General features: G+C 33.1%; 1 protein-coding gene across 1 annotated transcript in view; it reads left to right on the forward strand.

The window, feature by feature from the left end:
• The window catches only part of LOC132552026 (obscurin-like protein 1), a 134,439-nt gene extending 122,209 nt beyond the window's left edge, over positions 1-12,230 (forward strand). Inside the window, exons 5-8 of the mRNA XM_060216171.1 lie at positions 3,184-3,477; positions 5,494-5,541; positions 6,735-6,761; positions 12,118-12,230. Coding sequence (XP_060072154.1) covers positions 3,184-3,477; positions 5,494-5,541; positions 6,735-6,761; positions 12,118-12,230 — 482 coding nt within the window. The remainder of the gene's footprint in view (positions 1-3,183; positions 3,478-5,493; positions 5,542-6,734; positions 6,762-12,117) is intronic.
• Positions 12,231-14,661: the final 2,431 nt, after the last annotated feature.

Raw genomic sequence — 14,661 nt, forward strand, 5'->3', positions numbered from 1 at the left:
ATCGGTTCTGTCTCGAGCAGCAATTGCATATCCGTTTATTGATGTGGTAAGGGCCAAAGATTAATTCACTTTGCCTGTTAAAGAAAACTCAACACTTTTGTGTTAAGCGTTCTGTGGATATTTGTTTTATGTCTAGTGACCATTCTGACGGAACACTTACTTAATGATTTTCCAATGTATGTTAGCAACCGACATATCCATCTGTAGATTGCATGTACAGCCTCTTAAAACAACCTTGAATTAGAAAATGTATACTTTATAGAATATGGCGTTTATCGATGGTGTAAAATAGTTATCGTTATGACTATGCAGTAATTGATGTTTTTATTTTATCGAGTCTGCAAGTAGTAACGTCCAAATAACTTGACAAATTACTTATCACACAATGTTTGCATAGCATGCATTGATTGCAGCGAATGAAATGTTTCCTGCACTGAAGCCGCTAGTGAAGATATTAAAAACATAATGGTTTCAATGGGATTGCATTTTTAATGAATATTTAAATTAATGACATTAAGGTTTTAACATTGATTTATGGGATAGGGAAGCAAACATTTAGCATTTATCTTTTGAGCTAAAGGATCTCCCTTTGCGCACTCTTTATACTTCCAAACTATGTCATTTGTAACTGCTATTTCCTAGTAGCATGCTGTGGGTTCATAGCATTTCCTGGAAATAAGGGATAGAGATACAAGATAATTTCATATATTTTACAAACATACAATTTATATACCTTTTTTAAGAACAAATGCTTATAATTTACATCTAACATGTTACCAATACAAAAAACTAAATTTAAAAACATTCATATATTCCATATATTAACGAAGTTACAGTGTAGTAATCCCACTTAAATCCATCATAATTGTCTTTGGTAAATTTAAAACCGCATTGACCCTTGGCAGATACAACGTATGCAGTAATTATACTCAAATTGGTAAATGATATTTAATGCAATGTTTGGCTGTACTATATCTGATTTTAAATTTGTATCAAATAATGTAATTCTCCAAGATATCTCCAGATCAAAATAGATTCAAAATTAAGTCTACAAATACTAAACTACTCATGTTACATTGGTTCAAGAATTAAGGTTTCCATTAATTATCAGTAACAATAGTGATTTACCGCATAATTCATAACTTTATAGCTATATTACAACTGAAATAACCAACCTCTTATCAGTGATCACAAAAAATGTGATTGTTTCCTAGGAGTAGGGGTAATGGGAGTTTTTATAGAGCCATATGACATCAAATAGACAGTAAAGCTATCACATATATCTAGCAACAAAGAAATCGAAAATGTTTTTGGTTTATTTTATCTTGAATTATCACGGTCAGAGGATGCTGTGACATTAACGGAAATGTTGCATAAAAGATATCGGCCAGAGCAAATAAGATATGTTAATTGATTATTTTAAAGTTATATTGTGATGGAATGAAGTATGAAAAGTAGGCTTCCTTCTTGCCACAAAGATTGGTACTCGTCTTGTTCATGAACCTAAAGGGATTACATGTATAAGTATATACAGACTGACTTGATACCTAAATACCATATAAAATCGGTCTCAACATCCCCTATCTAAGGAACCGATAGATATATGGAAGCGGTATTTCTACAAAAAATACTAGATACTTTAAAAAAAGATAATACAAATGTGGATTTTAAATCTCCCATCAGGTGAGGTCATAACTATTGTGTAATAACATATAGAAACGATTATTGTTCAAAGTTATAAGATGCCTACGTTTTTACAATCACTCTAAAATTATTGGGGATCTCTTGTGACCTACCTTCATTTATTGATTTTCTTAGCTTAATACAGTCATATGTGATACAACATCGTCTTAGGGGACACATGGTAGCTGATAACTCACCAGCGAGGAATTAGGTCAAGGAGAAAATATATCACCAAAACGGTCATCATTTTATACTAGTTAGTTACATTGGATATCAGTGGGAAGTTCGAAAATTACAATTAACAATTCCTAATTCTTATTTGTTGAAATTAAGGCAAAATAATAGCAGAAGGGATAACAAAACGAAAAAAAATATGTAAAGAGAAAAGGACAAGGTTAACCGGAAAGATAAGCGTCCTCCGCTCCATTAAAATAGTCACAATGCAAATCTTGGTCAATTCAAGTCATTGATAGATAATAATGACACTGCTAGATACAAATGTGACATTAAATAATTTCTTACATTAAGTATATGATAACATTTGTTTACACTTGGTTTTATTTCCTTGTCCTTTTTCAGGGGGTTCCGTTTAAATCATTCTTTTGTTCATGTTTTCTCCTAGACTTATTGGCTATGAGTTTGGATTATGATTATGTTGATATGCTGGTATTTTCTTGTTGTTTTCTAACTATTTGTAAGAGTTAAGTTCAGTGACTTTTTCGGCGCCCTGGCTAATTCGTATATCATTGTAAAACAACGTTCATAAAATAACATAATACGTTGCAGACATTACAAGAACAATGGTATTGAACATGACGCTTCATTGGCCATACTACTTTCCCTATCGTAATCAGAACCGCTTTCTCCCTTAGACTAATGGGGCTCAGAAGTAAGATGGCACGACATAGCTCCAGACATCTACAAAATTTTCATGATACAAAGATTCCCTTGGGTGTTATGATATTGCTTACAGTAAGCGAATCCGGTATTGTCTAGAAAATGCACATATCATAAACTTCGATATAATATACATTTCCAAGCTGAGAAGCATGTGATGAAGAATATATATATATTACATGCCGTGTAGAATATTGACGATGGGTATCCAACAAAAAGTATGATTAAAGCATATAAAATGTTTACGAGATAACTGTATCATACCATATCATATCAAGTCTAGTTTCTGCAAATAATAAATGTATCAGAAGGCCTAGGATACTAAGTAGTTATACACTTTCATCTCTAGTTGGTATTTGTACAGTGAATGTTTTGGTCCTTATTGCTACAAATGCTTTCAACAAACTTTCAACATCTCACACATTATTTCAGTAGGTTTGTTTACATCTAGAAACGAACCACTATAGACGTAGAAATAGCAGAAATATCAACAGTGTTAAAACTAAACAATAACACTTTTGTAAGGGTTGATACAAAAAATACAATAGCTTAAGATTAGGAATTTTAGTTGTAGACTATTAGCAATTTTATGTATCTTTTCAGAAATTTTAATCACCGGATCCCAGTTCGTAGAGATAGGCAACAAAATCTACCTCATGTGTAATGCCACAACAGATGATTTTCCTAACGACGATTTAGACTGGTTTAAAGATGGACACGAAATTGTACAGAATAATAATGACAAACATATCAGTATAACGAAATTTGTGTCGTTGATAGACAAACTAATATACAGTGTATTAACTGTGAATAATGTGAAACTGGAGGATGCTGGGAAATACGTGTGTAGAACATCCGACCTCCATATAACAAGTACGCTTGTCAACGTCCTCAGTGGTGAGTATGTAGTTTTCAAAGGGGCATAACTCTTGTGGTAGAAGTAGAATGTGCTGGTAGATGCATGGAGGTCATATATATGCAAATCGGCTCAGTTTTGTCTGAAACGTGCTTTGCATGTAGGTGGCAGATATCACTATATGAAAACTTATCCACTTCGAATGGAATGTAGGGGAGAAGAGTAGCTCATATTGGTAAAATGGAATTTTGGAAAATTTTGAATATCAATCTACTGACATGTATAATAAGACATGGTGCTCTAAGCCGGTGCCAATAATTCAGATGAATTATCAGTTCTTAGTGTGCTTAACGATTTAGTTTTCTATTGTGAAACATTTGGTAAACATCCTATTACCAATAATGGTCATCTCGGATCTAACTTCCTGGTATGTAATTATTTTGAACATGTTCATCTCTAAATGGCAAGGCGCAGATATGTACAGGTTTTAACGATAATATCAATACCTCCATTGTGAACGTTAAATTTTGCCTTGAACCTGCTCAATGGATGCCTTGTATCAGACAAGTGGGCCTTCGTTTACCGTCTGTTACCCTTACAAGATAAACAGGATCTTGTCTCGTAGCAAAGCGGGTGTAAATTGTTCTCTCTGATAAGTTTGGTAAGAAATGGAAACAGACAAGACGCCAACTAAAGCACCGAAATCTATTACAAACAGTTGGTCAGGAGCATAGGTTCAAGTCTTGGAATTGTAAACATTTCTTTGAAGTTGATGTTTCCATTGCAAACCGGGGACATTCTGCTTAATTTGTAAAAGAAAAACAAAGAAGAGAAATTGCTTGTCTCCAGATGTAGTGTTATTCAATTAGAGTGTTTACAGGCAGACTGAAGAAAGCTGTTGAAGTTCTTGCCTAGCTCTGGCGGTAAAAGTTATATTTATTAAGTTATAGCTAGGGTTTTAAGTCATTCCGGAAACTCCGAGTGCTGTATAATCTTATTTAGATGGACAGTAGTGTTTTCTATGCATTTACATTCTTTTAAAAGTATCAATATTCAAAAATGCCGTCCTCATGAAACAACTGTTTATGTATATCTTCCAGGAATACTTCACATAAAAAAGGAAAAAGGAAAATCAAAATCCATACATGGTGATATACTCATGTTGATGAAAAATAATTCAAAGTAAAATTACGTACTTTTACTATAGAAATTAATTTAAAGCGATCATGTGCCATGTTGGAAAGTTTGGTGTGTTGTGTGTGCGCTAGAACCGCTGTCGACTATAGTTTATTTGTGGCATCTGATGTCTGCATGACTTACTCTTATAGGCATATACATTACAGTCATGCTAATGTAACTAGGCGTGGAACTGTATTATTATTATTTGTTTGCATGAATATGTTTTGCACCATAAGTAACGCGGGCTCGGTAGATGATCAAACAAATGTCTATTTAATACCATTATGAAGGTGGATTCCGGCTCTGAACTGTATAAACATTAACTTATAGAAAGAGATTTATTAACACACAAATACCTTGGTTTTGGTATATGAAATATGTTTTCTATCTGAACTGGTTCTATTGACGAGATTGAATTTGAGTGATTTTAGGAATACTGTATGTTGTTCCACCTTTTATTGCTGTTTAGATATAATTTTACTATTGTTTGTTCCCTTTCCTCGTGACCATTGTCGTGATTGGCTTATTTTCTCTTTCGTTCTTGGTTTTTTACAGCTTGAATGAAATAAAACAAATCTTTAACACGGACTACGTCAACATATTTACTGTCGTGGTTTTAAAGGTTTATCACATTTGAAATATGTTCGTGTGATTTCGTAACCTTAACCTTACAGAGTGTTAAGATTAAAAAAAATCATGTTGATCTTTGCTAATTTATATATATATATATTTGGGAAAATGTTTTTATTTTTTATATTGTTTCTTTTGTATAAATAAATATATATATATTTGGAAATGCCATGCCACTTGAACAATGATCACTTGATAAATGTTCTGGATGTTGGATATTGATTTGAAGACTTGCCCCATCGTTACAGAGCCCGACAAGCACGGGGAGCTGATAGATCCAACCCATCCTCCCGGTGGTAAACATCCTATACATTATCACCCACTTCATGTCGTTCTTACAAGTGGTATCCCACAATCCCACAATTCCTTAACAAGGCTTTAATCATTACGCTAGAACAGGGAGGCTAACATTTAATCGTGAGGGTTACAGTGTTTCACTGTTTTGAAAGCTAATGGATTGTATGGCAAATTAAAAATGTTAAATAAGATTAATGAAAATTATTTTTGATTCAAGAGATAAAGTGCTATTACATTGCTATTTTAATTTGCAAATAAAAATTGAACTTTGTAGCTACATCATTCGACACATAGTTCGAGTAAAATGAAGATAAAAAGTACTAGCTAATGATTATCGCCCTATAATCTTTTTACTATGACGGTCAGTTTTTTTACTTTGCAATATTTCAATTTTGTGAAGCTTTGATAGAAAACAGCAGTTAAGTATTTTAAAAGTGGCTGGACTATTTGACATTTGTAAATGATCAAAAATATGCATAAATCTTATAAATAACATTAGTGTGATTGTCTAGTCAATGAACATGCATGCAAAGTCATTCAGACACCAAATGTTTTAATGTCTATTACCTTTTAGATTATATTGAAATTAATTTTCTTGAACAAAAGAAAAACCAAAAGCGTATGTAAATGTTTTAATTCATATTGTATTTAGCCTTTAACATCTCCATTATTCAAACTTAAAGAGAAATATATATGACTTATCAATATTTTGTTTGTATTACCCTGTACCTGCATGAATGTTGTTTATACCAATGTAGCGTTTTTAACATATAAATTGAAAACGTTTCATGGTATAGATTTTTAGAAACATTATGATCGATGCATGTTGGTTGATGTTTTATCATGGTGTCGCAAATGTAAACGTCTGTTGGAACTTTTCGCAGAATTACAAAACTGTAATGTTTATTTAGTTGTTTAATTTAGCAACAAAATTACAGATAATGCAATTTCAAGATAGATGTATAAAGTTATTGTCATGAAAAACAAGCTTTGTAATTAGGTATATGTAAGCTCTCTTAAATATCTGATATTGACATAATATGGCATACTCACCTATATAGAGTTTTTATCAGCATACGTACTATACTTCTCTCCTGCACCTTCATAAATTATCAATGTATCGTAAGTGCATGAAAGGTGGTCTTGACACTCCTTTCTTTACTATTGATTTATAATCGATTCTGTGTTTCAGCTAAATCATCTATTATTAGACGAAGTGGTAAGTACTTATATTTATGTTTCATAGCAAGTGTAGTTGCACATGATTTAAGCTATAATAACTCATCATCAATCTCGGGTTACTCAGACCGCGTTATCATATCAAACACTCATCAATATTGCCATAAAGTGTATTTGTAAACAGTTAACCCAGTTATGATTTTGTGCTTGCTGATATACGTTTACAACTTTATATAGTGGTGGTCTAATCTTCCCACGCCTTTTTCGTCGTTTAATGTCATATAAATGATATTATCATATCAGCCAAATGTACAAGTGTATGTACTCAGGCAATGCTTTCGGAACAACTAGCATTTGGTAAATGAACAATGAGTACATTTTCTAAATAATGTATAACACAACTGTCATACGGATTGACAAGATACACAATAGTTTATCACCATATATATTGTACCCAGTATTTAGTCATGCTAATCCACACGGTCCATATGCACTGTACGTGGCTGCCATTTATTGATATTTTTATATTAACAGTCATGATCTGATACTCACAATATTCATAGTTGACATACATAATCCCTAACAGAGGTTTTGCAAATGCAAAGATACAAAACAATGTTTTCGCCCGGGATTGTTTTGCCCTTGTTCTATAGTACATGAATTCGCTTCTTGTCCGTGTCGCCCTCTTAGGACTATATAAAACGCTATATAAGCGTAACAAATCTTCATCTCCAACTTGAATTCGACGTCCTTTCATAGACGAAAAACTTTGCGAAAACTGACAGTAGATTAGCTCCGGTTACCAAAACATGCTGATCGTGATTCTATCCAATTTTGTTGAGTGAAAAAGAAAATGCGGATATCTGACAATTTAGCAACAACGAAAGAAATGTAGATAGTAACATCACTGTTTCTCAAAAGACATATGTAGACTTCTTACAGTGGTTTAATTGCAAAGGTCAGCAGTAAAATCAGAAATTACTTTGATAGAACATGTGTATTTTCATTTAGCTCTTTCTTTGACGTTAACATGTATTAATGCATTGATGGTATTATTTTCTTGTTTGTTTGTTTTACGTCTTCACAACGTCAACATGTATTGTAAATTTCATTAAAAGCAATCGAGGCGGCTGGTTTAGCTCAGTCAGTTACAAGGTTGAAATACGTAATTTATGGTGAAAGTCCGAGGTGCATGGATCAAATCTTCCTACTCGGTGTGTTGTACTCAGGAAGCTAGGAAAGGGGCCAGTCTGTGCTGCCTTGGTTGTGTCCTTTCGGAAGAAGCATGCGAAATGCCTCCCGTATGTACATGTAGTTAAGTGAAGTAGCTAGCAGCTACCACATATATCCTTGCCGATCACGGGGCGATAAACACATCCAAAAACAAAAAACAATGTCTCTTATCACCTGCATATAACTTAGTTGTTTGGTGTTTGTAATGAAGGTCAAATCAACCTATACAAGCATCTTAAGTTCATATCGTAAGTGTAATATATTCGGATGTTCGTGTCGAAGGCACTTTGTCATGATATTGGTACCGGTTCGTTATTCTGACATTTCAAATAGTAAGGTTCAGTTCCTAGTCCATACCATTCAGCGCTAAGTAACAACCATCAAGTATCATTTTAACGACATTGGTGTTTTCAACAATGAAGCAGAGAGAGATAAAGATCTCGTCCTAAGTTGCCTCCGACATTCTTACATCATGCACAACAGGTATAACTTACCGTATCTGCAGCTACTTGTGTCAGTTTGACAAACAATGTTAAGTATAGAAATCACCCGTTGTAATACAAATGGGTAACAAATAGTTAAATGTATTTGCAATACGATTTGAAATCCCTCCGGATATTGTAGAGATAACTGCATAGAACAGTTAAAATGCATGCATATATTGTATCTGAAGCCCCAGACACTAGGTAGATTGCTGTGATGATCGAAACCGAATATGCATATAGACCTACATTGGCCAAATTTGTTTATGCGTTGACAAGTGGAGTAACGCATATAGAAATTCAAACAAATATTCGTTAAAAGCCCATAGGCTTCACTTTTGCATGTGATCCATTTTCTGATATAACGTTAAAACGCATCTATTGCCATTGTACTACTCTGTCCCGGTGATATTTTCTGACATGCACTGTCCCTAAGGATATTATTGTGTCTGAGTGTGTCTCATACACCCCATATAACTAGTATCAGTCGTAATTATAGTGTATGGGAATGTACAAATAAAGCAATTCACATGGATACATTCGTAGGATGCTTATGCGAAAATTCCAACTCGCTGAGGAGTAATATTTTTGCTTTGATTATCAGATGTAAGTTATGATTTTATTTTGTCTACAAATATTAGTTTATACAATTCAAACTGGAATTATGAAGACGTAGCAACCGATATTACTAACAGAATCGAAATGCATCGATACATGTATAAGAAAGTTAGCATTTAGTACCTGAACGTGAATGCTACAGTAGCGTGAATGTGATGTGTATAATTTTATTCCAATCTTTGAGGCGGCTTTTCAAGTGTTTCTCGTACATAATTAAGGATAATATATTGCGAAAGATTGCGATGTGATGTGACAGAGAGTCATACTTACACGACATCACCCTTGTTCTCTCCGTTTGGTAACATTCCCATCTTTTGATTAAAACATTCTAAACCGTTTTGTAGGATCAAAGGTTTCTTTCATTATTTTTTTCAATTTTAAGATAACTTATTTAGAAAAACCTTCTGAAAAAAATCAACAGCCCTATTTATTTGTGGCTTTGTCTCATCTTCACAGCTAAGGTTCAAATGCCATTTAAACATGTTTACAAGTTTAAAAAATCCTCATTTGGGAAAAAGACGCTCCGTAAGTACATTTACCAAGATTTACAATACGCATCTCGCCAATGAAGGTGAAGACTTGTTCCCTTCCGAGTCACCTGATCGTGTTTTCCTTGTACACGTGCCTTTCCAGGAGTCACAGAATCATCGAATTCGTATTTGAATGATGGTTCCGTTAAATATGTTGGTATTTGCTCTCTTGTTTTTATACAATTACAAAATAACACGTGAAAGAAGGATGGAAGTTATTATTACACAACAAGTAGAAGATTTAACATGTGTTGCTTCCGATATAACAGTATTTATCAATTTGGTCTTTGAATGAAATATGGCTTAATTCGACAGTTTTTTTTCTAAATGTGATGTTCAGGTACATTAGAAATTATTATACCAAGCGAATTAGAATTCACGTGCTTAAGTAAAGCTGTTTTCCGTCATTGCCGAATACAGCAAAATATTTTTAGTAAATTATTCCTACTATGGCGTCTAGAAGCAAATTAATATATATAAAAAAATATCTCCACTTTACAAGTCTTTTATAAACCCAATTAAAAACACAAGTTGTATTGTATATCGAGGTAATTATTTGGAAGTTATGAAACTGAATACTACAGAAATGTCAATATTGTGAAATGAAAGAATTATAACAGATGCATTTCCTTTATTGATCCCTTTAAAACATATTGTGTAATGTTTCGTCTTTATGATACCAAGATTTGCCATGGTTTTTTTATATTACAACTAATATTAATATTTTTTCATAACCACATTATTTCATTGTCTGATGCATCCTTCCACTCCAACTCTTTCCCAATTTCTTCTCTTAATGGTAACTTTCAAAAAATAAAAATACCGTCCTACTGCAAGGTCATACAAGTAAGGAACTGAATTCATATAAGTACTTAAGTGTTTGTTTTTTAATCATCTTTGTTGATCTATATATTATTTTGTCTCTGTCGTATGTTAAATGAAATACAATTAAAACTAAGTATGAATTAGAATGACACCATGATGTGTCACTTTGCTTACACAACGTTACTATGTTACGTTTCAGTTGTCATGAGTGCTGCTCTATTTTATTACGAAACTTTCTCATTTCAAATGGTAAATCTCTGTTATTGTATAGAATAAACTGTATAGTGAAGCCCAGTCAGTCGAGCATTAACACCGAAGATCCGATCTCTGTGGTTCGATCTCTACTCGGTAAAAACAAAGAAATGCTAACATGTAGCTATATATACAATTCTTTGTACGAAAAACTCACAATGAAAACAATAACTAAAGACCAGATTTTTTCACTGATTTGAATGTGCGATAATGAGGAAAATACGTAAAATTCATTCAAATTGCAACAATATAACAGATAGTTGAATTTGCCCATTTAACATTTGAAATATATAGAGAGTTATTCCCCTTTCCATTGTTTGCTGGTGACATTACACGTTGGATACGTTATCGTTTTGTTTAAACTTCTTGATTTGATAAAAAGGGGTACATAAGCCGTATGCTCGAGATAATCTTCCTAAACTCATTGTGGAGCATGCAACTGGAGCTGCCACTCGGCGCTAACAACTTGGAAGAATTTCCAGCACTGCCCATCCACTTATTTACACTGTGTGAAGTACTCTGTTAAGGATACAACACGGTATCCATGCCGATGATCGAACTAGCAACCCCTTAAATACTAGTCTCTCGTCCTATTATTTCCCATGACACCTCTTTTATAAAAGGTTATTTCCACATAAAAACGCAACTTAAAAAGGATATGTAATGAGGGAGAAAAAAAATCTTAAGCACACTCACAGATATGAAGTGTGGACCCTGATGCGATATTCTGGATCGTATGCTTATCACAAACGTACAGTTATATTGAGAACATATTGGTTTATGATAAATCGTATACTGACAATGCAATCGATCAAGTTGTGCACAATGAAAGTTAGATTGTTTATCAGCTAACTAATTGGGATATGATGTTTATGATCAACAGGTAGCAACATAGCGTTGACTAGTAATCAGTCAACTGGTAGAACCCCTGGATATGTCGTTGAAATATATACATTTATTGATGCAAATTTATCAAAAAAACATTGTCAAAAACGCAATATGCCAAAAGCAAATTTCACTTTAGAACAAAACCAATATATACATGATGCATTAAAGAGATAAAGGTTTTCATTGACATAAATGTGTATTCCATCGTATTAACTAATATTAACTAATAAAGAGTCACATTCTGAAGAATTTATATGTCATCGCACTTTGTATCAGTCTGTCAGCTGTAATATCCAGGGTGTTAAATGAAGGCTATTAGTGATAAGTAGATATTTGCTTCTCTTTGAGTTAAACGTACAAATTATATGACAAGATAATGGATACGATATTTTCATCTTGTCAAATGATTGTAACGATATGGACATTTAGTTGATCAGGATGAAACAATTTGTCATTGCTATTATACAGACACGCATTAATCACAGCAAAATGAGTGTGGCCAATTGCATAAAGTACATATTCTACAATATTACGATCATATATCTATTTTGTATTTTATGTTTTACAGACACAGCAGAAACAGAGTCAACAAATGGTTACTCCTCGGCAGCATCGTCCTTATTTGTTTTATTACCCATTTTAACAATTCCATTAACGTTATATATACTTATGTCAACGTGATCTACATCTTTGTTGTTGTTTGGATAAATCGTTATTTTTCTTTCTTATCAATCAATACTATGCAGATTGTGTGTAATAAATTTTATATTTTACTTAAAAATGGATTATTGTTTTTTATCGTAGGTGTTGATCTTCAAGCTCTGGGTATTTAACGCTTGTCTTTGACATTACGAAATAAAAAAAATGATGGATCGATAAAGACGAAAAATGACAATTGTTTTTGGTAATTCTTTACAATTGCAAACACGAAATAAAACTACCACGTAGTTGTTTCCGATTGTAATGTCTCTCCAGAAACGACGGATAAGTTATTCTAATAGGGCTCACTTTATACAGCATGATTATCTGTGATTCTTAAAACATTAGAATGTTGGATAGCAGTAAACAGTTCATTTAACTTGCCTTTCTCAGAATCGTAGGCGTGTTTGTAGATATGCAGTAATAACAACGTTAGTAGGGAAAGGGTTCAAGTTCAACAAATGCTAACTTTCAGCGACTCCAAAACGTGAACACACTTGGACACTAAGAAAATTCACTATATATATATATAAATTGTAATGAAAAACTATATTATGGGGTAATCAAATGAACATAAAATATCACTCGTGACCACAACGGGAAACTAGGTACTGATACCAACTGAATTACGACCCATTTATCTTTCTTTATAAATTTCATTAGAAATTACTGTGAGTGATAAGAAAATAACAAGACAATATACCGTATGACTGATTAACTGTATGGTGTATTTTGACCAACTCTGTTCTAAAACTAGGAATAAAGTAAGATCGCAAGTTTTAACCTGTTTTGAAAACAAAAAAACACCCCAATCAATAGGTCAGGGAATCCGTGAATGTAAATTACTCAACAATAGAGTGACAACACGATTATATAATCTTGCTTATAACATCATAGTTTTGACGAAGTCTAAAGAACGCCGACATCATAATTTGTCATTGATAATGTCACCAATGCACTGTGATGTGATATTGAAGACCAGAATGCCCACAAAAGAACAGGTAAGCATCTGACGCATTTCTCTGAAGAGATGAATAGTAATATGATCTCAAAGATCCCTAAATGTCATCCTCAGGTATATGGCATCACAATTACATATATCTACCGTCCTATCCCTCTTTTGACAGAGAATATCGGAAACTGCACTGGTAACCAATCGTTTTTGATTCATCAAATCTTTTTCGAATACCTTTCTTTGAAAAATATCCACACGTACTGAAAGGTGTCCAATAGATAATTTTACCAGAATGCATTTAGTCCTTACATGTTCCTTCCTTGTTTCTATGGATGCAGGAAATTAAACTACAAATTGTATGTATTTATTTGAGTTGTACTTTCAAAATAACTCTGAGATTGTAACTGAACTGTTCTTTATATGTAACGTAATGAAGAACAGTTTTCTAATTTACAGCGATCCTTGGAAAACAGCTCATTCACAACAACATCCGAATTACCTCCCTTTATGCACCCGAGATGATTAAAAAGAAACCATTATCACCATGTTTCAGTCGTTGTTGTGAGTTCATAGATATAAAAAAAATCAATGAAAGTGTTACAAGTTATAAAACAGGACATGATTGAAATATACAAGTATAAACAGATTGGTTATACGAACGTCTTCTTCGAGATATCATAGTATATGATTGAGATGTAAAACTATCAAAAGTGCATCCTTATCTATATAGATATTTATTATTTTCATACCGACTACAATTACAATAAAGAAATCAAAGTAAACAAAAAATGGTTTTTGACTTGTGATTTCACTTCCTGTAAAGCTAGCTTTTGATGTGTATTTTGACAGCACGCCTTCACAACAGGAACATGCGTGAACAGGAAGGAATGAATTTCACTTCCTGTAAAGCTAGCTTTTGATGTGTAGACACAGATTCGAGACTGCCTAAATAGTTATCTCCTACGTAGTGCAGAGATATTATTCTCGAAAATATAAAGCCCCACATTGTCAACTCCACTATGATTATAGCAATCGAACAAAAGTGATAGCGGTAACACATTGATCTGTGTATAGACGGTATACACATACAGTCACGAAAGGAGTATTGATAAATCCGTAAAGGTTACTAAAAGTGATCACGAAGGGTAAATGCATATTTTATGTATTTAATGTGAAAATGTTATTAGGTCCATTAAAATTTATTCTTGATTTTGATTTCTCTTAATGACCTTCTTCTTCAATAAGAACAAATGTAGGTTTACATCACCACTGACAGGAGCTGCAAAGGCAACACGGCTTAATAATCCTGTATAACATATTTTGAATAGAGGTACTGAAATCCGCATTTGTACTGAAAATTGATGTTCCGATAAATGATTGTATTTCTGTAGGATAAAGAACTGTTTGACATCCAACAACACCTTTTGCATAATACTAACATAATAATAAGCAGTTTGA

This window comes from Ylistrum balloti, unplaced genomic scaffold, assembly GCF_031769215.1.
Source record: "Ylistrum balloti isolate Yb309-2 unplaced genomic scaffold, AGI_CSIRO_Ybal_v1 Utg370230, whole genome shotgun sequence".
NCBI classification, from domain to species: Eukaryota; Metazoa; Mollusca; class Bivalvia; order Pectinida; family Pectinidae; genus Ylistrum; species Ylistrum balloti.